Genomic DNA, 25,806 nt, shown 5'->3' on the forward strand with positions numbered 1-25,806 from the left:
AAAATTAAAAAAATTCTTAAATTAAAAATGCCGAAATCATTCTTGAATTATTATTTAGAATTTTTTGATATTTTAGTGACTTTTAACATATATACTTATATTCCATATCAAAAATGCCGAAATCATTGAACCATGCTACATCATCTGCTACTAGTAGTTTTAATTATATAAATTTTACGATGGCAAAAGGAGATCAAGAATTTCAATGTGTTAGATTTAGGAATTTATAGTGAATTAACCAAATAAAAAAAGAAAAACTACTACTTTAAAACACAATAGATGACATGGTACAGATGAGTTTTTTGAAAGTTCTATTTACATAAAATGTAGGTCAGCAACTAGAGATAGATGAGAACAGATATCCCATCCGAAACCAAAAATGGAGCTTGTTCCAAAACAATTAAGTAAGCAGGCCATATATAACTGACATACAGTTAAGTTTCATCTCAGAATCTCTCCAGTTGATGCACAATGACCACTGCCACGAGACAGTGAAAATACAGTGTGGAACTTATTCCAGTTACTGAAAGTCTGCAAGGAGAGAAGCTCAGTGGCAGCTGATTCCCTATCATTTGTATTGGAGAGTTGATGATTCCAACTCCACACCTGGAAAGCATTTTTCAGATGCATGCAAAGACAATTCAGAAACCTTGTATTGGGGTCAAAAAAGGGTGACTAGACGAGAGCTCAAGGCTTTGACCCTAATGAAACCAGTTGTCAACTTCACGTGTACCAAGGTTGTAGCCTATGAAGCAACCTCCATTTCATAGTCGGCCTGCAAACCACATTCAAGCCTGATTGCTGATATTAGCTCAGGAGATATTGCCAGCTGATCCTTGTGCTCTCTGCTGTTTCTTGAATCTCTGATACCATTTCGATTAGAAGCACCACGCTGTCCTTCTGGTCCCCAGCCCCTATATAATATGACTTTGCTTGGTTCTTGAGAAACAAGAACCGCACCAGTAGCTTGCTGCAGATGTAAGTATCAAAAGCCAGGCTTTCAGTAAAATATGCATACTGCCAAATGAAATGAACAACTAAATAGCCTATTTACAAACCTCCAGCTTAAAAACCACCTCCCTAACTGAAGTCCCTTTTGCCCTTCCTTTGACATTCACAATAGCAAGAGGATACTTCTTAAAGTGTGCTTTGATCGCTTTGGCAACTCCAGTGACAATATTGCTCCTCCCTGATATAAAGTTGCAAAAGACGAAAAGGTGTAAGGTCAGGAATCGACAAGACTACATATCCAATAGAGAGATCATAACTATGAATTGCAGAAAATGCAGAATTCCTTGTCTCCTCCTCCTCCAACGTGAAAATTAAAACTTCCTGCCTCCAAGTTCACCATCAGGTCCATCATAAGTGAAACATTCTAACACCCCAAAACCCACATCCCATAACACTGAGGATTTGAGCAAATGCCGGCATCAGTGATTCTAAAGTTTAATTCTTGTTTTCAAAATGAGCAAATATACAACCGACTACACCACAGTAATAGAATACAGAGACAATTAAAGAGGTACTCATATTACCAACAGCAAGGACTGGTTGCTGCTTCATCTTGAGGGCTTGTTTTCTGAGAAGCAGCCTCTCTCTGTTGGAAAGATGTACTTTTTTTGGAGGCATCCCTTCGGACCTACTCCTGGTGGATCTAAGTTCTTGTTGAGGTTTGACGGAATCAACTTCAGACACCTCCTTTCTATTGTCAACTTCCCGAAGTTTATTGACACTTCTGGTCTCAGAAAAGTGGATCTTAACTTCTCCCTAAAATCAGTGAGAAAAGCACAAGGAAAAAATTACCGTTAACTTCATGAAGGAAAAAAAATAAAGCATAATAATTCCGAAGAGAAAACAAAGTTTACTCTGGAAGACTTAGAAACAGATTCACTGACTGCACTTCCGAATGCTTTTTCATCCACATTCACATTGAACATACTTTTCGACTCTTTGGTTGATGAAATAGATTGATGCTGAGGTTGAATTGTATCAGACATAGCCTCAGCCTTGCTTTCATATTGGAAAGAGGAATCACTTGGAAATTCTTGCTGAGAACTGTGGTCAGTTTCTGAGGAATCACTTGGTAATTCTTTCTGAGAGCTGTGGTCAGTGTCTTTTGCAGCACCCCCAAAATCCTGAATATAAAAGCTAAAATAAATTTTTCTTTCTATCAATATTCACACTGCAAAGGAATAAAAGGCGCGAAAAATGATAATATGGAGAACGTCCGGACTACATGCAGATGAAACATATAACTCTTGACTGACATCAAGTATATTCAACATATTCCTTGACCATCATAGCTTTGCTCTATGATATAGAAATTTATCTAAAACAGCTTGATTCTAGAAGGAATGCTATGTGTTACAATGATATTCCATGTGTTGCTAGGTAGCAGGAATACCTATAACATATAGAAAAGGTTAAGAACATCAAATTCCTTAAACTACAAAGTTGGGTCATGAGGGCATCTTTGTTAACTATTATTAAGTATGACTAAAGAAGACAATGACACAGGATTCTACAACCAAGTTTTCATACATGGAGATAAGAATGTGGGTGGCTATGTGTCCACAAGTAATCTTAACCCCAGATTCATCCATCTCTTAAACTAGGTATTAACTACACATATGGGCCTAATAGATTGTGCGAAACAAAGAGAAGATGTCTACATATTGAAGGCAAGTTGTTTGTGCCTAAGGGGTATCTGAAAGATTATTGAAGGTGACACTTCTAGCTTCAGCTGACCTTTTACTGATTATTGTACCTTATTTTGGCTGATAAGGGATCTCACATGCAACAAGCATCAAAGATACGAGTAGCAAGTGGAAACACAACATGCTCCTTCAACATTAAGTAACAGAATATACTGTTATCATAATGCATTAATTTTTACCTCAGAAGTGCAAGGACTTGCTAAACTAGACTGATAATTAGTTCCTCCTGCAGCATTAGATGTTCCTGTCTCAGCTACCTGCAAACCAACTATATCTGGGGACTGAATATGAATCATCTCCTCACTTTTGGTCTGAATCAAGGCACATTTAGATATAATTAAGAATGAGCTTGTAAGTGGAAAATAAAAATAGAAGCAACTCCAATAAGGTAAGATAACACACCAACCGTGACTTCAAGGCCTCTATATTTTGTGCAAGCTTTAAGACATGCAATTTCAACGACTGCATCAGAAAACAAAGAAAAAGAAAGATTAGTGGAAGAGTTTTGGCAGAAACATCAGAAAGAAAGACAAGTAAAAAGAAGAGGAAAACCGAAATCTAGAGAAATAAGAAACCCTCACAAGGGTAGAGAGGCTGACAAACTGTCATACAAAATGGTTTACCCGCACTTCAACTGAAATATGCGTTACAGAAATATACTGATACTTTTTTGGTGTTTCCCTTTTTACATTTTTTGATTGCTAGAAGTACAGTGATAGTAATAGACCGAATCATTTCCAGAAACAAGTGCCAGCAAATTTAACTAGTTGAGAAAACAAGAATTAGAAACAGACACATAAAACACATGAAAGTTACCTTATCAAAATAACACATCAAAGTACCAAAACATAAGCTAATCCAGATATTGAGTTGTATAGTTGTCTGAGTTGGGTACGGGCTTCCAATGCTCAGATTCTTTCACACAGTACCAGAGCTAATCTTTGTAAGTCTATCATCGCATCCAAATCAGGTTACACGTACAGGAGGGTGTTTGAGTAATATGGTTGTCGCACTTGGGTTGTGCAAGAATTTATAAAAGTCTTGGCTACTCCACTCATAACCTTAAGGTTTTGGATTGGATGTTGGATTCTTTCACAGATAAACTTACCATGAACACTTCCTTTTTCACCAAAAACCCCATGTTTCTACTTCAAATTATAAACCATGCCAAAGTCAATTACTAAAATTAAGAGGTATTATATCTGGAATCTTCACCTTAACTACTAGAACATTACCTGACGTCGCTGAGCCTCTATAGAACGCTTCATTGCTTCTCTTTTACTTAGAAGAGTCTGAGGCCTCAAAGAAGCAGGCCTTTCATAGTTCTTTCCCCGGTACACAATGATTGCATAACCCTTGTTTACTCGCTCAACAGCAACTAGTATCCCCCCACTCTCTGCCTCCAACATCCTAGCTATTTGGTTTACCTCTTCAATGCCTTTCCTCCCGGTTATTACCTTTACCAACTCCCTATATTTCCAATGAAGGTGCATGTTCTCCACTGTTCCATCAAAGACTCCCCGCCTACCTGAGCATCAGCAGGGAAATGTATGAGTCAACTTCCACAAATATTTTGGCAAAAGATATAGGCTTGCTGTACAGAAGCACTCACCAAGAAGTAAGAAAGGCTTCATTCTCAAGCCAATCTTCCGCAACATGAATCTTTCTTCTTCGGTTATTCCCTCTTTATCCATATCAGGTTGCTGTGGCATCTCATCCTCCTCAAGCTCCACAAGGAGCTTCTCTGCCTTGGCTTTCTTTTCTATTGCCTGGCATGAAAATATAAAACATTCAAAAATAAATATCAGAATCTGCAAGAGAGCGGGTAGATGCAACCATAATGAACACATACAGTGGCTAATTTATCTGCAGTTCTCTTGATAGCTGCTTCCATGGAAGTCAGTTTTTTTTTTTCGTGGACACCTTTTTGGTCATTTTGGTTTGCATGTTCATCATCAGAAACACTTCTCGCTGTGGACTTTTTCCGTTCCTTAGTATTTGCCACTGATGAACTAAAACTACTCTTCTTTTCCTCTTCAACAACTTGCTTTCTCCGTTCTGCTATTGCTGAAGAGACTGCAGATGGCAAGAAGTCCTTTCCACGGTAGAAGACAATAAATTCCTTATCTCTAGAGAGCAAGGTTCCTCCAGTCAACCACTGCAAAGTTTACTTTTTTGTGAACCACAATAGGATAAGTTCTACAAAGTATAGTTTGCTTTCATAAGAGAGCCAAGTGTTGTATAATGAAAAAAAAAATATCATCAAAGGCTAAAATAAATTCACAAACCTTAAGCTCTTCCGCCATCAGTTCACTGTTAGTGTTCTGAACTCCTCTTTTAACGGCAACTTTTGCAATTTCACATTTCTCCCAAAGCTTCACAATTGCAGCAGCCAATCCTTGGAGTTTTCTGTTTCTGCCTGATAAAAATACACGAGCAAGTATAACAAGAGTTGTCTAGTAAAATAACAGTCTCGCAATCAGATACAGCGTACCTAATGCAAAATGGCAAGGCAAAGGTCGACCAAGTCTTTTCAGTGTTGTCATTTCATCATTTGTCAATTTAGGTTTTACTCCGTATGGAAGTAGACGGAAAGGTTTCTTGTACCCAGGGACTACAGCTGGCAGAAAATCTGCATCGATAGGCAATGGCTCACAACCCCACCAATCAGTAAAGCGAGGGCCAAGTCCTTCCAGTAGCTTGTCAGCTTCTTCAGTAAGTTCTGCCTCTCCAGGCAATTGAAATCGGACTCTGTCTGGAGAACCTACACCCTGGATTACGCGTGTAGGAGACTTTCTGTCCGATGCATCAGATTTTATGGCATCCATGTCAGATGAATTAGTCATATGCTCTTCCGTACCCGTGAACAAGTCAGGACTAGCATCTTGCACGCTGTTACTCTCGGAGAAATAAGGATACTTGTAATCAGCTCCTCTATACAGAATTATATTACTTCCAGATCTCCAGATAACCAAACCTCCAGTTTTCCTCTAAGAATATTAAAATAAGCCAAAAGAAGGTTAAAAATTATAACAGCGGTATAATGCATATCTAAAGAACTTTACTAGTTATGAACTCTACCTTTGAAATGTAATACCGTTAAACAGCAAACTATTTTAATTCTTGATAAGTAAACTCATACCATAGATAATATATCAGAGACATCTAAAGGAAAACTAAATATCATCTAGTTTGAATTACTGATAGCAAATAGTGCAAAGCAATGACCATAAGTATACAAGGATCAATCAACCATCAGCATAAAGTTAAGGCGTTAATATCGGCATTCGATAAAATCGTTAAAATGGTGTAATTTCCCCCAATTCCGGTTAACATCAAAAACTCAAAATGGAGAATACGTCTCGAGGAAACAGTTATGGAGAACATTCTTCTAATATTTATGTCCTTTCATGCACATTTAATTCATTTCCTTTCTTTAGCTGTTTAATTGCATTTGTAACCAGGGATGGATGTAGAGTGTAAGTTATGGATTAATCTGAGCCCAGTAGCTTTGGCTGGGACCTTGCATATGTATTAGAAAATTCACTAAATATGTACAAATAATTGCTTTCCAACCCAGTAAATCAAATGATCCCGAACTCGAACCCATAAAGTTTAGATTCTAGTTCAACGTCATTTAAAAAAAAAAACATGATAAATGAGAATTGGGGAGTAACTTTTAACCTCTAATAACTCATGAGTCCTCTTCATATTCAACCTACACAGGTCCTCACAGGTAATCTTAACGAGCTCGATACGCCTCCATCTTTCATGAATACCATTCACAATCCCCTCAGTAATCCCAGCTTTACCTATCTTCAATTTTTTCCTTAACCCAATCCCAAGTGTCCTCAGCCTCCTCAACTCTTCAGCTGGCAAAGTCAGTTCAGCTAAGCTAGGCGCTCTCTCTTTCTTATTATCCTTATTCTTCAGCCTTTCTTTCTCCTTCTCCTTTAAAAAATTACTCCTCAGTTCATGAAACTTCTGTATACTGTTCCCTAAACCGGGATGTGGTACCGGGTTTTCGGGCGTGCTCCAACTGACGTCAAGCGTGTGACCCACACGATACTTGGGTAATTGGTTAGGCAAAGGAACAAAAATTTGGCCAGGTGAGGAAGAATTGGGATTTGGGCTTAAAGAATTTTCTTCTAGGGTTGTTTCTTGGTTTTCGGTTATATAGCCGAGGCTGCGGAGTTTGTTGGCGATTCTTTGAATGGCGGATTCAGGTAAAGGTGAAGTATTATTAGGGGAAGTGGCGAAAACGGGAATGGAAGAACGGGAAAAGAAGGGCTTTAGGGAAAGAGGGTGTGTGGTGGAGAAAAAAGGAAGGGAAGGGGAGGGGTAAAGGAGGGTTTTGGGAGGGTTTAAGGGATGGAAGTTGCAGAGAGGAAGCAACATTGGTGTGGAGAAGACAGTGGCAACTGACGCTATCCTTACTCCTTACATGAGATCAAATGTGGGAATTTTAGTAGGCGTTTGGACATAAATATTGTACTTTTTAAAAAAAAATTATTTTTGAAGCTAAATTGAAAAATAGTATTTAAAATATGAAATTATGTTTGTATAATATTTTACTTTAAAAAATATTATAGTTTTATGAGTGAAAAAAAAATTAAAAAAAATTTCATTTTCAAAAAATTTCCAAAATCTTGCAAAATTTAATGTACAAACACTTTTTTTTTTTTTTAAAGTTCGAAAAAAAGGAAAACAATTTAATGGACAAACGTGCCTCTGCTATTTTTTGGGGAGTGAATTAGTTGCAACTAGTAGGATTAAAATTGTAGTTAGTGACTTTACCAGTTGTCGCGGGGATAATTTCTGTCCGCCAAAAATCTGCCTGAGGTTCACCTCCGTGGGGCAGTCAAGCCTAGCACTTGACTTTAACCTTCCAACAATTAGAATTATTTTAGTACATTTGGGACTTAGAATGAATTTAGGCAGCAAAGAAAATAAAAGGCACATACAAATTTACAGAAATTTCTTTCCAACATGCATTAATATGTGAATACAAGAACATAACAAAGCTAACCCTATGGCCAAGAACAAAGAACACCCTAGTTCGTGCCCCAAAATGGTTTTTCACTCTTAGGAATACACTAAGACCTTTTTTTGCTAATAATTTTTCCGCAAGACGAAGTTCTTTCGATAAAGGCAAGGGATTGCCCAAAACTTGAGCATCTCACTACTTTGTTTGTTGATGAAAAGGGTGAATATGAGCCAAATGAGGAAGAGTATGAGAATGCATATCTAGGGCCTATGGTGGTGCTGAAAAATGCTGAAAATACTTCATCGAGGACGATGAATTCTTCGGGTGGGTGGTTTGTTAGCCCCTTGACAAGGTCCCTCGGCAGATGTGGTGAAATTATTGATCGCTTATGTGTTATCTAGAAATTGCTCATGTATTATTATGATCGCCTAAGTGTTATCGGGTTGATCGCTTATTAGTTATTACCAAGATCATTTTTTTATAAAGTGAGAGATCTTGCTGAAACAATATATCGCCTATGTGTTATCATGAAGTCTCTATATATGATCGCCTAAGTGATCTCCAGTTGATTGCCCATTAGTTATTAGCAAGATCGTTTTATTATAAAGTTAGAGATCCTAGTGAAATTATAAATCGCCTATGTGTTACTGAAAACAGCACATGTATTATCATCGCCTAAGTGATCTCCGGTTGATCGATTATTGGTTACGAGTATAATTACTTTTTTATAAAGTTGGGAATCCTGGTGGAATCATAGATCGTCCATCTGTTATCTAGAAATTATTCATCTATTATTTATGATCGCCTAAGTGATGTTCGATTGATCGCGTATTAGTTATTACCATTCGCGTATGTGTTATCTAGAAATCGCAGATGTATTATTTATGATCACCTAAGTGATTTTCGATTGATTTCTTATTAGTTATTACCGTGATCATTTTGTTATAAAGTAGTAAATTCTGACATTATGGATCGCCTACATGTTAGCTAATAATCACTCATCTATTATTATAGTCGCCTAAGTGATCTCCGGTTAATCGCTTATTAGTTATTACCATGATCGATTTTTATAAAGTGGGAGATCCTGATAAAATCATCGCCTATGTGTTATCTAGAAATCTCCCATATATTATTTATGATCGCTTAAGTGATCTCCGGTTGATCGCTTATAAGTTATTACGAGGATCATTCTTTATAAAGTGGAAGATCCCGATAAAATCACATCATAGATAATATACTATCTTGAAACTACATATGTATTATTTATGATCTCGAACGAATAAATGGGCAATATATCATTATAAAAATTAGGCAATTTAAGATCGCCTTTCGTATAACATAGGCGACTATATCCATTCTTATGTGATTTGTGAAATAAATCTTAGGCTATTCAACTTCAGAGTATAAAAATCAAAAGAACTTCATTGTTAACAACATAAAATAATCTAAGTAGGCGTTTTCTTATATATAATTGGCGCTTTCAGATATAACATTGGCAATTATGTTCATCTTAAAAGTAATCTTATTATTTCGTTTATTTTAATAATTTGAAACATTCACTTATTTATAACTTAGTTAAAACTATAGATTACAAAAACAACAGCAAAAATTATTCACGAACATTGTATTCCAAAAAAAAAAAAAAACATAAAATGGCTTAACATTATATACTATATAGTTAGATCAACTCCAAACTACATACATGGATAACTTTATTGTTTCTACTTCACAAATTTCAAATTATTTAACAAACTTAATTTTATAAAGTTCTCTTCCTCTGCGCCAATATTTGGAGAGTTGTGGAATAGTAAAATGTTTATCTTCTAGGACCCTTAATGGGATATAAAGTAGAGACCTAAAGTTACTCATTGACTTGAGATCAAACAAGCCATTCATAGAACATACTAATAACATGTAATGACGGGGATGATCATGAAGAGAGCGTCTTTCACAAAAAAATGGATATTGCACTAATTCGTTTGGTACGAGAGATAAGAGATAATTAATTCCGGGATTAAATTTGAGATAAATTTATTTCACGTTTAGTTGAGATAAAATCGTAGTATAACTAATTCCAGGATTAGTTATCCCGGAATTGTAGTATTTTTTTATCCCATGGGAGGGTGATAACTAATTCTGAGATAATTAATCATGGGATAACTTGTTTTCCAACCAAACGACCACTAAGAGTCAAGAAAAGACCTACAAAGGCCAAGCTTGTTTCACAACTCTAACCAGAGTTTGCAGGCTGAGAAACGACAAACTACATCTCAAGCAGATGATTGATGCTTTATTATGTTGCAAGTTGCAACAATCAGTTGCAGCTATATCAGTTAAAAGGATGCTGCATCCCATTATTCGGCATTAGAACCTTCATAATTTACAAGTCAGAATAACAATGAATGTTGAAGAAGCCACACATTTTGCCCAGGGTATGTATGAATGAATGATAATGAGCTTAACAAGTATCTCCTATTTACAACTGTTTCTTTTTCTCTTATATAAACCATTGTGAAAGCTTCAGTTGCAAAGAACATGTCTGCAGATTGTATATGTAAAGGGCATTCATGCAATGGCCGCGCGACTATCCCTGTGTATGGATCATGTAAATAAGGAATGACATCAACACTGAGACAAACGGCAAATAAAGTTTTTTTTATTTTATTCATTTTAGTGAGAAAATACAGTATCTGACTTTTTCTTTAGCAACCTTTTTACTGCTCTAAACTCACATTTTAGCCTGCAAATACTGATCCACAGTAAGAGGTTTGGGACCGCCAAACCAGTTGATCATAAATATCTCCTCAATCTCCAATTTGAAGATCTGGAAATTGTGACCCTTGGGCCAACCTGCCATTAATTCAAAATAGTGACCCATGAGAAGTTCCATTAACAAAATAAAGCACAGGTGGGTGATGGTAGTACTTCAGAATGGCAGCTCAAGTCTAGAAGATGACATGTACCTTTCATCTCAGGGTGTTTTGTGAATAAAGCAGTTTGAGCAAAGGTAGTTTCCTTTGGATCTCCATTAAGCAATTTCAACTAAATCAACACAAAGATAAAGTATCATAATGCTAGCAAGAATGTGGATGATATTTTGACAGTTCAGGAAAAAGAAACTACAAAAGAAACAAGCAATTTTTAGCATTCAAGCCTTAAGTTTGAATATCGGCAGCTTGTTCATATGCTGATCAAGTGAATCCATCCACACCATAATTGCTTCAATTTAGCAGAACATAGAACGATAGCAACCATAGTGAAAATGTATTCTCCAATTATACATGTTATGACATTTTCAAGTATTGATTAGCAATCAGATCAAATACTATTCTTTTACTTTCCTCTTTTCCATATTGGTGCCAACCAACTACAGTGCCAAAATACAAAATTTGAGTGCAAATGATTACCAAGTATCACCAGTTAGTGGAAAGTTCAAATTAGCAGTCTGTTTCAGAATTAAATGTGTTCAGCAATGTGCAAGTATACTTTCAAAATTCCTGGAGCAAACATAACATTGAGATTTCGGGAGGACTCAATTTAAACAAAAATGCCAAATACCTGGCAAAAGTTGCCACCACAACTTCAGTCTAACATAAAGTTCAACAATTTGTAACTGTCTAGCTGATAATTGGTCGCGTAAGAGGATATTCATGTAGTAGCACCCACAAATGCACGGATTAATTCTTACCGCTAAAGGGTATAGCAATGGAATGTAGAGCTAAGGGAAAACTAAGCGGATGCGCTGAACTTTGGAGTGAAGAAAATGGACTGAAAGAGTGGGATACAGAATATTCATGACTCTTGTTTAAAAGAGAGGAATTGTTAGTGCAACTACCTTTCCTATGAGGGTAATTTTGGCGCAAGATGGATTCTCAGGATCTGTCTTGCCACAAGTTCCAATGGCATACTCACTGATTGTAAGTGATGATCTCTGGTCTTTTAATGCATTTCTAGCAGTGGGATCAAGTGTCGTTAAGTAGAAGTACGGTATGCCACGACCTTTGTCTGGTAATCCATCACTAAATGAGACAACGTTCCTGCACAACACAATGTACTTCAAGAGATTCAAGACTAGCAGCAGAACAAGATTGAATAGCATCAAATCCATAAAAGATTTGAAGTAAGCCACATTCAACAAATCCACCATCTCTAGTCCTAAAGTTTTGCAGGGTTCACGAAACATAAAGTTCTATGATGAGAGCTTCTACAGATCTCAAAGACCAAATCCCTTCAAAATTGAACGAAGAACTATATGCTTAATCAAGATAATCACCATTCAAATTTTTTTTATGTAGATCTTTCCTTTTCCTAAAATGATACTATTTGATTTATGCTTTGCAATATTTTAGAACACGATAAAAGAAATATTGTAAGTTATATGCTAAGAGTAATCATGAAACAAATACATTTCTAATACAAAATAAAATGACGAAGATCCTCTTGACCCCTCCCATATGAAGTATGAACACAAAATAAAAGACATCCAGGACCATTTTTTCCCCTTTTTTGTAGTGGTATGAGGATTCTGAAAATGAAGAAATACATGACTGCAGAAAAACTTTTAAAATATTCTAATTTTAGAATTTAAGGCTGTAAGATAATTAAAATCTATACATAAGCAGAACTTAAATGTGCAAGAAACAAAACAAAGAGCTTCCCAAACAATGTCCTATCCAGAGATGTGGTCTTAACATACCCGAACGGTGCTCCTCCCATATCACTTGCTATAGTACTGCAAAAGAAAGGTCATCAAATCAGCTTTCAGTTGAAACTACTAGAGCTCTTTGTTTAGCAATCTATTAGTATCATTCATTTTCCATTCTTAACACTAAACTTATAGCCAATCAGTTGACTTTAGCTGCCACAAATGACAGCATAGCCAACAACCCAGAAATAATTCAGATTTTAACATGTTAAAATCGACAGGGGGGGGGGGGGAAAATGAAACTGCATGCCTGCATCTGATCAAAGCAGATAATCAACAATCAATCAACAACTCCAGATCCCAAACTAGTTGGGTTTGGCTAAGAATAACAGACCAAAGTACAAGATTAGATTTTTCAGACAAAAAGATACCAATTCGATAATTTCACGCAATTAAGTAAAAATACCAAAGCTATGATCAACGGGACATAGGAATAAAAAGTTACTTGAGGACACCCCAAGAACTCTGAGAAACGAGCCAACGAGCAAAGAGGGCAGCATCATCTGGTTTGGGTCTGGTCAGTGACAGTATAAGAGGGCGCCCACTAACAGATTCTTGGGATAAAGCCAAGAAAAACACCAAAGGAAGTAAAAATGAAGCTGCCTTGTTGATATTCATGCTGTTTACTGTATTAAAGACGAGAGTGAAGGAAATGTAAGAGTATTGCAATTTATGGATGAGAGAGTTTGTGGTATTTATATAGTTGCCTAATACAAATTACAAAATAAGAATTACTCTAGATTTTATGGATTTTGCAATTTTGACTGATAATAGAAGAAGTCAAAAAGCCAAATGGAAAGTGTTTGGTCAAAAACTATAACTTTTGATTAAACTATTAAATTTATGTAACAAGGGGTTAAATCTAATTAAATATAATAACTCTAGACACTAATATTGAAAACGTACATTAGATGAGACAGATCCCGTGAATGGTTGATGGCAATAAGTGCAAAAAATTCTTAAAGCCTGAACATTAATGGAGATATAACTAACAATAAATGACATTTAGATAAATAAGGAGAAAGATTAACCCAATAATGAGTGGGTTGAATGAATATTTCTCCTGACAATGATGAATGATAGATAGGTCTAAGATTCGTATGAACAATCCTCGGATCTGGTGGAAAGGTGGGAATAATATGAACAAGAATCTTTATCAAAAGGTAGTCTTTGTATTTTTGCCATAGAGAAAGTCTTCTTCTCAAAAGTGTTCTTATCAAAATTAATATTACATGCCTATATCATTGTCTCTTCCTTCTATATATATATGGGGTCTTTTTCCTAGGAAACCCTAATAGTATAAATGCAGGGAATATCCACTAGAATATTTTCTTTTAGTATCATATCCTAACAAATTAGCCGTTATAAGTCTTATCATCAATAGTCAATCTCTACCTCGACCCTTATTGATATCTCGACTGCGATCCCTGTCAACATCTCGATTACGGCTCATGTCGGTACCTCGGCCAATGACTTCGTTGCATCTTGGGCGAGCTCGACCCACTCTCTCTTTAATGTCATATTACGCTAAATATCCTACGGACGGATTTTGGCTTATACAGTTAGTCCTTCCGCTTATTAAGGCCGAGCCCGGGCAACCTTGATGAGCGAACTCTTTTATCGTAATTGACAAAATTAGGCAAGCAATTCGGATAGTGGCACTTTAGACAAGGTGGAAACATGACTTTTCGTGAGCTGGAACCTTTAGAGATGCATTGTTTCAGAATGACGTCATGACATCATGTGTCATTATGACACATTTTTCCGATGCTTTGCGTCGTTTCCCGCGTCTCTACTGTTTCGATACTTGCGCTAGGTAATGATGGCCTAATTTCTCGGTTTTGGTACTTGAACTCTTATATATAGGGATCTGAGGCCATTTGTGTTTGTTTTGCACACTCCTAATATCGAATCCCCTGCTATTCTTTATTCATTCTCCATATTGAACCCTAGTCTCTTTTTTACTTCGTCATTGTGTATCCACTCCCCCGATTCCAGCGATTTCAGTTTCTTCCAACTCTTTTGTGCTTAAAACATCATTTCTCAAGAAAATGGTTAACGCACCCTCTAGTTCCGGCATGGCGGCTAACCCTACCTCTTGGCGGTACGTATGCCTCCTCACGGCGACGGTATTTCTGTTGCCCTTGAGGATGATAGGTTTCCTATGGTAGAGAAAATAATTCCTTGCAGTGAAAAGACTAGGTCTGATTTTTCGAAGTTACCTGAAGACGATCCTGAGGCCTCGAAGTCGACGATAACCGAGGTCAACCTCGCTGAGTTTAGGGCAAAGTTCAAAATTTTGTCTCACATCGATCTGATTCCGGCGGGGCGCGATGTGGTACAGGTACACCTCCCAAGATATTATGCATTATACGCGTATCCGTTCTATATGGGCTATTCCTTTCCTCTTCTCCCATTGGCAGAGCAATTTTGCCGTTACTACGGTGTCTGCCCGGCCCAACTTTCCCCTTTCATCTACAAGCTTATCCGTATGTTGACGAAATATGCAGAGTTGGCTGGCCGTGGGGTCTCACTTCGCCACCTGATGCACCTTTTCGCCCCTAGTTTCTATAGGGAGACGATGTTGCACCTTCGCCACCGAGGAAGTAAAAGTTGGGTAGTAAAGATGGACGATAAGGCAAATCGTCAGTTCTGGCTCAACTACTTCTTCGTCAAGATCGAGGACGTGATGGTCAACACGAGCGGATTCCCTGAATCTTGGAATTACGTCTGTAAGTATCTTTTTGCCAAGCATTTGTTTTGCATGTTTCAGTCGTAGTCTAACATTCTGTCCCTTCTTCGCGCAGCCGAGACTTCGCCCCCTCCTTTGGCTGGGGACATTCATGACTGGGTCAGCCAGGTTTTGCCTCACACGGTGGGGATTCATGAATGGTCGGCTTTTATCAAGAAATTCGGGCTTGCGCTTTCAGTGACCGGTGAGTCCGTCTATATGTAATTATCTATACATTTATTGTCTTCTATCCATACTGTTTTGACCTCATGGTCGCTCGCTCGCTATGGTTTTGTACAGTAAGTGACAGCCTTATAATTTTTCTTTTTCAGCCCGAGGATCTTCGAGAAGGCGAGGGCCCTGATCTCGTCCAAGTCACACCTATATTCGGGGTTATGAAACGGTCGATTACAATAGTAATACCCAACAAGGAGTCGGGATCGAATCCACAATGAGTTGAGATGAGATTAGTGGTATATATTTGGATAAAGCACGTGAAGTATCTTGGTTGCACTTCCATAAATATGTTTTTATTTTTACTTCTAAAATTACGTTAAGGATTACAATTCTAAAGATATAAAATTAGAGAATATTGTTTTTGGATGGTTTTCAAATATATAAAAAGTCCTAAAGGTATGACCTCCACCTAGGTGTTTGAATAACGGGTTGTAAACTTTAAAGCTTGTTTTGTTGGTCGGGGTTTATTATAACAATCAACACTTAAATACCCACTCAATATCTCTCGGTAAGAGAGTGATTTTGCCCAATTTAGCTTTCTCAAGTTCAAATGGGTATTGAATAAAATAATTGATAAAATGCTCAAGTCGGGTTTTACTATCTCTAGGTTCAACCCTTTGATTGGGACTATTAATCTCTTGATTTTATCCCAAATTCTTGTTAGCCAAGTTTTCCTAAACTAAGTTTCTCTTTCTCAAGTAGAGACCAAGTTAAATAGGCATAAACTAATGTTTGAAACCATTAATTCTATAATTAAAGGCAATAACAAGGCTAAATAATAAACAACCAACCATAAACAAGCCATAAATCAAATACCTATTAGGTTCACACACTAGGGTTGGGTCACAACTCTAGCTAAAAATCTAGCTACTCATAATGGGTATAGAGGAAAATAGAGAAGAAAAGATGATAAAACTCATATTGCAAGATTAAAAGATAAAAATCCAATGTTAAATCACCAAAGTAAGCTAAAGCTGCTTAAAGGGGTAAAGAAAAACGGCTACAGGACTTTCAATATTCAAAACTTGACCTAATTTCGTGAAAGTAGTCTATTTATACAAAGCTAAAATTTTTGGATAAAATTGCCCTTTCGGAGGTTTTGCGGCCGCACAATTATATGTGTGGTCCGCAATTCTCTTCATATCTTGACAGGAGTTGACTCTGCGGCCGCACAATTCTGGATTGCGGCCGCATCTCTCATGTTCTGCGGTCCGCACAATTCTGGGTGCGGCCGCACTAGGCTCTTCTGCGGACCACACATTTCATGAGTGCGGTCGCATAGCTGTTTCTGCGGCCGCACAATTATTGTGCGGTCCGCATTTCTTCTTAATCTTGAAATGAAACTTTCTAAATTTTGGCTCTTACGTAGCTTTTGCGGCCGCACAATAATTGTGCGGTCCGTACTTTGCACTAGGGCTCTGCTAATTTTCCTTCATATTCTGCGGCCGCAGATAGAAATTTGCGGTCCACACTTGAGCTTATATGCCTGATTTTTTCCTTGTTCAGATCACTCCTCCTTGAGTTGGATTTCATCGTAGTGGCTCATTTTCCAATATTCCTGCAGGTAAGCATATTTCATCAGTTTTCGGGAATACAATTAGACACTTTTGGACTAAAACAAAAGCTAAAAGGCACTAATAAGTAGTCAAAATTCCCACTCATCAAGCCCTTGCTCCAGCGTTCCGCAAAAGGAAAGCAACTTCTGTTCCTTCCGCCGTGGTAAGGTCTGCTCGGTCGTCGACTACGCTTGCAGCAGGACTCTCGACTTCTCCTCTACATCATCTAATAGACGAGGACGATGAGGAGGAATCGTCTCCAAATGGTGACAACTTGCTTCCCCGTAAGAGGCGATCTGTAGATGTCGGCGAAAGAGTTGTCCGTGCGGGGAGTTTGGTGATAGAGGATTTCATCGTCGGAGAAATGGCGACCATAGAACTTGGATATGACACCGAGTTACTGCCCACGATTCTGCCGTCGTCGGGGGGCGAGGGGGTACGTCTCCTCCTGAGACCGTGATGGATTTTGAAGGGCTGTCGGCGAGAGTCCCTGACATCTTACAGCAAGATGAGCCATCGGCCTCACTACCAGCCGATGATCCTTCACTACCAGCCGATGATCCTTCTTCCCGGGTTGACACAAAAGGGAAAAGTGTAGCCGAAGAAGGTTATGAGACGGGCTCCGATATGGATTCCGCGGAAGTGAGGATGATGGGGGAAGGACTTACCCGACTTGAGGTGAGATTGGAGGGGACCACGCGGACTATTGCGATCCCCTTGGTCCGAGATTTGTTGGTTGATACGGAGGACGTGGTCCCTTCCCTTGGCCCCCTTTGTTCCGATGTGGAGGGTAAAACCCTTGAGAAGCTAAAGGATGCCACTTTGTCGAGGAGTATAATCGGCCTCGGCGCCTCGCTCTTAGGGTAAGTCTTTTAATCTTTCTCCATTTTTTTACGTTGAGCTCAAAGTTTCGTTCTTACTCCTCGTTTTCTATCTTTCTTTTCGACCGTGATTTAGGAGATCAAGAGTGCCCGACGAGAGGAGAGTGGTAAGGCCATTTTCTAGAAGATGGAGCGGAAATATCATGAATACTGTGATAAGCATCGCAAGATCTGCATGCAGTTCGGTGGGAGCGACACTTTTCAGGCTCTCCGAGGTGAACTGAAGGAGAAGAATTATGAATTAATGAGAGTCATTGGAAAATGCATCGTTCTCGAGGGGGCGTAGAGGAAAAAAGAAGAGGAGTTCGAGGTGAGCAGGGGGGTCGAGGCCCAATGTGCCGACCTTCAAGCCCAAATGGTCTCATTGCGCGCCGAGCTTGAGGAGTGTCAACTCAAAGTGGTCGCTTTGAGTGGCGAGGTCGCTAAGAAGACTGTGGGTTTAGAGAAAGCGGAGTTGGCCTAGCTATCGGGTGCGAGGAGAATAGAGGCTTTAGAGATCATGATCTGCATTCTCCGTTCTAAGCGGGAGGTTGCTTTGGAGACGGCCAGGATCAGAGAAGGGCGACTTGATGAGCGGATATGGGAGCTGGAAAAAGAGGCTTCAGGCCTTAGTGATCGAGTTGCTGCTCGCGAGGCCGAAAAGTCGCAGTTATTGGCTTAGCCATCCTCCTCCCGCGCTTCTACTTTTCCTGATGTTTCGCGGGATTTGTACGAGGAATGGATTCACGTCGAGGCTCAGCTGGATATATTCAGGGACCTGATAGGGGCGGGGACTGTTTCAGAAGCCGACTTCGAGGATGCTTGTGCCAAGGTACGTAAAGCTCGGTTTGCTTGTGTTTATGACCCTGCTACACCGAAAGCCGGTGATGATGAGGGAGCAGGCATAGATCGAATTGAACAGGATGCCTGGTACGAGGATGAGTATCCCATTGGCGATGGCAAAAAGGTAAGTGGAGATGGCATGGGTGATCAAGCTGGTGGTGTTTTTAGGCCGGACGGTGTTTTGTTGTTTTTCCTTCTTTTTTGTTTAGCCGCAGGCTTGTGTGTATTTTTCGTAGGTGTGTATTCGAGCCTTTGTAAAAAAAATATTTCAAGTATGAAATGTGAGTTATGTTATTCGTACCTGATTCTTTTTCTTTGTTCGGGCTTGTACATTTTTTTGATTTTGTTGCTTGGCTGCCTTCGTCGTAATAGATTTATTTGAGTAGGTCGAACGAGGTTGAAACGATGTCTAGGTTTGATTATGGCTGATGGCCAGTAGTTGGTTCGAATAAGGTCAAACACGTCGTATGTTTAATTCGAACGAGGTAGAATGTAACCTTTATTTAGTTCAGGCCATGAGCCGAGTAGGTGTTAATTTGAACGAGGTCGAATGTAACCTTTAATTAGTTAAGGTCGTGGGCCGAGTAGGTATTACTTTGAACGAGGTTGAATGTAACCTTTATTTGGGGAAAGCAAAAATAAACTTCATGTACTTGTGCTTTGTTCATATTCCTAGAGATATTTATATTTTTCGGGTGCTAGCTGGTAGTTCAGTCCCAGTCCCGGTCTATCTAGTGAGAGATCGAGCAATGAACTAGTCGTCCAGTATCTTCGTCTGTGCGTACTTCAATCCTGAAGTATCCCCCTCATCGCCTCGTTAAAACCTCCTTGAGAAAACCCAATTGGGACAAAACTCGAGTGAGGGAAAAAGAGTGCGACTTTGGGGACCTCGTCCTACAAAAGTTGAAGTACTTGAGGTGTGTAATATTCCAATTGTTTGGTAGTCGATTTCCTTCCATTGTTTCTAGTGTGAATGATCCTTTTCTTGCTACTGCCATGATTTTATAGGGGTCGTCCGAGTTTGTTCCTAGTTTACCTTCCCGGCGGTCTTTGCTTGCTTGTGTTTTAGCTTTAAGCATGTAGTCCTCGACTTTAAGTGGCTTGATCTTTGCTCTTTTGTTATAGTAGTATTCTGCTTGTTTCTTTTGGGCGACCATTCTCACGTAGGCCATATCTCTTCATTCCCTGACTTCGTCGAGTTCCTGTTTTCTACTGTCATTGTTCTGGGTTCGCTTTCATGGAAGTATTTTAGGCTGGGCTCCCCGACCTCGACTGTTATTACTTCATCAGTCCCATAGACTAACGAGTATGGCGTTTCCCCTGTGCTCGTTTTTGGGCATTGTTCGGTAGGCCCAAAGTACTTCTGGTAATATTTTTGGCCATAGTCCATTGGCGTCTTCGAGTTTCTTCTTCATGATGTTCAGTATTGACTTGTTGGAGGACTAGGCTTGCCCGTTGCCCGCGGGGTGGTAAGGCGTTGACAGTATTCTTTTGATGTGCCATTTTTCAAAAAAATCGGCGACCTTCTTTCTTGCAAATTGAGGTCCGTTGTCGCAGTTGATTTCTTTGGGGAGACCAAAATGGCATATGATGTTTTTCCATATGAAGGCAATCACTTCCTGTTTGCATATTTGGGAGAATGCTCCTGCTTCCACCCATTTAGAGAAATAGTCAGTTAAAACCAAGAGAAATCGTACGTTACCTCATCCTGCCGTGAGGGGGCCCACAATTTCCATTCCCCATTTGATGAACGGTCAAGGGGAAGTTACTGAGTGTAGGTGTTCGCCTACTTGGTAGATCATTGGGGCGTACTTCTGGCATTGCTCACATTTTTTCACAAAATCTGCGGCCTCCTTTTTCATGGTGGGGCGTACCCCGCTCGTATGAGGCACCGGACCAAAGCTCGATTGCTGGAGTGAGCTCCACGGTGGACTCCGTGCACTTCTTCAAGGACGCGCAATGTTCGATTTGGGGCTAAGCATTTAGCTAGGGGGCTGCCATATGTCCTTTTAGACAGGTCATTGTGAACGATGTTATATCTGGTCGCTTGCATTCGCAATTTTTTGGCCTCTTTTTTATCGTTTGGGAGTACGTCATCCTACAAATATGAAATAATACGGTTGCGCCAGTCCCAAGTCAGGTTTATGGTTCTTACCTCGATTTGGTCTATCAATGGGTTGAGGAGGTGGACCATATTTTGGTCTCCGGTTGTAATGTTTTTGGTGGTTTTTGCTAATTTAGTGAGGTCGTCCGCCTCGATATTCTATTCTCGGGGAATCTGGTCGAGCTGACATTCGTCAAGCTCGGGTAGTAGTTTGCTGATTTTGGTCTGGTATTTTTGTAACCTTTGATCCTTGATTTGGAAAGTCCTTGTGACTTGGTTCACCACGAGCTGAGAATCGTAACGTAACCTTAGCCGCTTCGCCCCGTATTTGAGTGTTAGTCTTAGTCCTACAATCAAGGCCTCATACTCGGCCTCGTTGTTAGTCATGTCCGGGCACCTTATGGACTAGCGAATCACTTCGCCCGTTGGGACTTCGAGTACGATTTCCAGCCCGGACCACAACGCGTTAGATGCACCATCGGTGTATAGGACCGAGAGGTCTTGTGTTTGGGAAAAAGCGTGGGCGGCTTCCTATTCGACTTCGGGCCGTATATGCGCACTGAAGTCGGCGAGGACCTAAGACTTTATCACCATTCGCGGTCGATATGTAATATCGTGCTCGCTTAGTTCAATGTCTCATTTGGACAATCTGTCTGATAGTTCGGGTTTGTGTAAAATTCTTCTTAAGGGGAAAAATGTGATAACCGAGATGGGATGGCATTGGAAATACGGTCTAAGCTTTCGTGAAGCTACGACTAAGGCTAGAGCCAGTTTTTCAAGATAGGGGTATCTGGTCTTGGCGTCGACTAGTGTCTTGCTAATGTATTATATGAGAGATTGCGTACTTTTATTTTCTTGGACTAAGACTGCGCTCACAGCCACTTCGAACACGACGAGATAGATGAGGAGAGGCTGTCCTGGTTCCGGTTTTGAGAGCAACGGTGGAGAGGACAAGTACACCTTTAACTCCTTCAGGGCTTGGACGCACTCAGGGGTCCATTGGAGGTCGTTCTACTTTTTTAGTACGTCAAAGAACTTGTGGCACCTATTGGAGGATCGTGAGATGAACCTCGAAAGAGCGGCGATACGGCCAACTAACTTCTAGACCTGCCTTTTGGGGGTCAAGTGCACTGGTATCCCGTTGATGGCCTTGATTTGGTCGGGATTGACCTCGATACCCCGCTGCGACACTAGGAAACCCAAGAATTTCACTGAGGCCACGCCGAACGCATATTTTTTGTTGTTCAGTTTCATGTCGTATTGCCTGAGTATGCCGAATTCTTCTCTTAAGTGGTCAATGTGATCTTCTTTCCTTTTGGACTTGACCAGCATGTCGTCGATGTATACCTCCATCATTTTTCCGAGTTGTTCTTTGAACATCTTTGTCACCAACCTTTGGTAAGTTACCCCCGTATTTTTCAATCTGAAAGGCATAACTTTGTAGCAGTATGTCCCCCGATGGGTGATGAAGGTGGTCTTTTCATGGTCCTCTTCCTCCATAAGGATCTGGTTGTAGACTGAGTAGGCATCCAAGAAACTTAGCAACTCGTGCACGGCAGTCGCGTCGATGAGCTGGTCGATATGAGGTAATGGAAACGAATCCTTGGGGCAAGCTTTGTTTAGGTCGGGGAAATCTTCACACATCCACCACTTGCCATTCTTCTTTTTCACCATGACCACTTTGGCGACCAATTAGGGATACTTCGACTCTCTGGCGGAGCCATTTTCTAATAATTTTTCCACTTCTTCGCGCACTGCGTCATTCATTGCGGAGTTGAACTTACGTCGAACCTTCCTCATTGACGGGTAGAGTGGATCGTCATTTAATTTGTGTGTGGCGATCTCCTTTGGGATACCTGGCATATCTGCATGGCTAAAAGCAAAAAGGTTCGCGTTAGTAGTTAAAAATTCACGAAACTTACCCGGTTCTTGAAGTTTGCAGCCGATGTAAGCTTTCTTGTTGTGGTCGTTAATGTCTAGTTGAACGGGGTCGAGGTCCTCTATGGTCGATCCTGCGGCCTCGGCCATATCGGGGTCTCTGATGTCGTCCCCACTGTCATCACTTACCGACCTCGACCCTATTGATTGCTATGTCTCTCTCTCTTTCTCTCTCATTTGTTGGGTGGCCGTGCAGTCTAGGGTGATGTGGTAGCACTCTTGAGATGTGCGTTGCTCCCCGTGTATGCTGAATATGCCTCATGGAGTTAGGAATTTGATGACTTGGTACAAGCTGGAGGGTATAGCTATCATGGTGTGTATCCATGGTCGCCCTATTATGACGTTGTATGCCGTGTCCTGGTCCATGATATGGAAAGTGGTCTCCAGGGTGACGCCACCCGTCAGGACAGGGAGTGTGATCTCGCCAGATGTTCATTCAACTGCATTGTTAAAGCATGTCAGTGTGATGCAGCGTAGTAATATGTCCTCGAGTTTAATTTGTGTGAGTACTCGGCGATGGATAATACACGTGCCGCTCCCATCATTTACCATAATGTTACACCCGGTGCGTCCAAAGGTGACATAATGAATATGAGACTTGTTAATCATGATTTAAATAATTTTAAAGTCATAATATGGCTATATATGATGTTTGGATAGAAAATATAAAGTTTAGAAAAAATCGGATTAAAGTTGCGGAAAAACCGACTAAGGATTTGCCCTGTAATAGAGCTTTTTGAGAAATATATTTCGTATTCTATATGAGGTCTTTTTGGGACATATTATATACAAAATTGAAGGTATTGGAATGAAATTTCCAATGCACTTAACTGTTCGTTCATACGATATTCGGATAAAAAGATATAAGTATCGAAAGATGGGCGAATGAGAGGGTGCCAAGCTAGCACCTTTTGACTTTTCAAATGTTGATATATATGTGCAAATGAACACTAGATACATAAGGAGCTAGTGTGTGGAGTAAGTTAAGACAAAGGATATAACCTAAGAGAGATTACGCAGAATATAGATATGAGAATGGACTAACGTGGAGTTAGTAGTTGATTCAGGAAGAGCCTAGCCATGGCTAAATAAGTGGATACAGATAAATCAGCAGGTTATGCAAGATAAACATAGTGAAACCCAACATAGGGAATTCAGTCTCACAAATATTATGACATCGTAATCCTTGAGAAATATTCAGATAGGAGTTAGGGTTGTTAAAGGTACTGTATAAGTGTTACGGAAATAGGAGAGAATACCACTAAGGAGACAATCAAAATTTGAGTTTAGAAGTAACCCTACGAGCACAAGGGCACGGAGGTATATAACTAAGGATATTTGTAGGCGAGTAAGAACATCGAAAATTCCTTCGGGTATACAATATAACAAGCTCGTAACTTTACAGGAGTCAAATAGTCTCTCTTAAGTATTACAAAGAAAGACTAGCTGAGGGAATAAGGAAGAAGGCTTCAACTTAAGCATAGTGACATAAGAAAGAAATGGTCTTGTAACAACAGTCTCACAACAACATTGTATGCACTCCATAAGAAAGTGGAACCTATCGTGGCTAATGAACGGGAAGAAAAAAAATCAAAAGATGATATTTTAGATCATATGAGTTACAGGAAATTCCAGTATTTGTGGACAATGAGATAAGCCATGTATTCATGCAACAAGTGGCAAAAAAACCATGAAAAGTAATTGCTTATGCTTAAACAGAACTAAGAAAGCATGAGAAGAATTATCCGATCCCACGATTTAGAGTTAGCCGCGATGATTCATGCACTAAAGATGTGGAAGCACTATTTGCATGGCATTCATGTTGATATCTATACGGATCATAAGAGCCTTCAATATATCTTCAATCAAAAGGAATTGAATTTACGCCAAGGGAGAGGGTTGGAGCTACTGAAAGACTATGACGTTGATATTTTATACCATCGGGGGAAGGCGAATGTAGTAGCCGATGCCCTCAGCCGTAGATCTATCGGTAGCCTGTCATATTTACAGCCGGAGAAGTGTGGGATAGCCCATGAGATTCATCAGCTAGCTAGTCTTGGAGTTCGATTACTGGACTCAAGTGATACCGGAGTTACTATTCAAGACACGACAACATCCTCTTTAGTAACTGAAGTGAAGGAACACAGTATGAGGATCATGTACGAGCTCATTATAAAGATACATCCCCTCAAAATGAGAATACACCATTTGAGATTACAAGAGATGGAGTCCTCAGATATCGAGGTCGATTATGTGTTCTAATGTGGCAGGGTTACGTCAACAGGTTATGGGAGAAGCTCACTATTCTCGTTATTCTATTCATGTAGGAGCGGCGAAGATGTATCATGATATCAGGGGAATATATTGGTGGGACAGAATGAAGAAGGATATAGCAGAGTTTGTTGCTCAGTGCCCTAATTATTACCAGGTTAGGATTGAGCATCAGAAACCCGGTGGATTATTACAGCCTATAGAGATTCTGACTTGGAAATGGGAAGTGATTAATAAGGATTTCATCATAGGCTTACCTCGTACCCAATGTAAGTTCGATGCTATATGGGTTATTGTCGATAGACTTACAAAAGCAGCCTATTTTCTATCTGTCAAGACTACTTACTCAGTAGAGGATTATGCAAGGCTTTACATTAGGGAGATAGTACGACTTCATGGTGTCCCTATATCTATTATCTCATATAGAGATGCTCATTTTATAGCTAATTTCTGGAGGTCCTTCCAAAATGATTGGGGACTCCGATAAGTCTTAGTACAACATTTCATCCCCAGACAGACGGACAGGCTGAACGTACTATTTAGACACTAGAGGATATGCTACATGCTTGTGTGATGGACTTCAGGGGTAGATGGGATGATCATCTTCCACTTATTGAGTTTGCATATAATAATAACTATCATTCAAGCATTCAGATGGCTCCATACGAAGCTCTTTACAGACAGAAGTGTAGGTTAACTATCGGATGGTTCGAGGTTGGGGAAACTAAGTTAGTAGGACCAGAGGTTGTACAACAGGCAGTTGAGAAGATTAAGCGTATACGGGAAAGGCTATTAGCAGCTCAAAGCCGTCAGAAGTCCTATTCAGATAATCGACGACGAGACTTGGAGTTTCAGGT

At 39.8% G+C, this 25,806-nt stretch overlaps 2 protein-coding genes across 2 annotated transcripts; both read right to left on the minus strand.

Annotated features, from left to right (window-relative positions):
* Window positions 1–245: 245 nt before the first annotated feature.
* Window positions 246–7,170, minus strand: LOC107777837 (CRM-domain containing factor CFM2, chloroplastic). Its single transcript, XM_016597987.2, has 12 exons — window positions 6,402–7,170; window positions 5,212–5,707; window positions 5,006–5,136; window positions 4,570–4,875; window positions 4,330–4,486; window positions 3,953–4,245; window positions 3,120–3,179; window positions 2,897–3,028; window positions 1,866–2,135; window positions 1,536–1,767; window positions 1,059–1,189; window positions 246–970 (listed from the first exon to the last, which is right to left on the minus strand). The coding sequence occupies exons 1-12, from the start codon at window positions 7,113–7,115 to the stop codon at window positions 746–748; spliced, it is 3,147 nt and encodes a 1,048-aa protein (XP_016453473.2). The 5' UTR covers window positions 7,116–7,170; the 3' UTR covers window positions 246–745.
* A 2,807-nt stretch (window positions 7,171–9,977) lies between these two features.
* Window positions 9,978–13,088, minus strand: LOC107777836 (uncharacterized). The gene is made up of 6 exons (XM_016597986.2): window positions 12,855–13,088; window positions 12,401–12,436; window positions 11,540–11,741; window positions 10,668–10,746; window positions 10,437–10,554; window positions 9,978–10,294 (listed from the first exon to the last, which is right to left on the minus strand). Exons 1-6 carry the CDS (start codon window positions 13,025–13,027, stop codon window positions 10,270–10,272), a joined length of 633 nt encoding a protein of 210 aa, XP_016453472.1. The 5' UTR covers window positions 13,028–13,088; the 3' UTR covers window positions 9,978–10,269.
* Window positions 13,089–25,806: the final 12,718 nt, after the last annotated feature.

This window comes from Nicotiana tabacum, chromosome 17 (genome assembly GCF_000715075.1).
Source record: "Nicotiana tabacum cultivar K326 chromosome 17, ASM71507v2, whole genome shotgun sequence".
Classification (NCBI taxonomy): Eukaryota; Viridiplantae; Streptophyta; class Magnoliopsida; order Solanales; family Solanaceae; genus Nicotiana; species Nicotiana tabacum.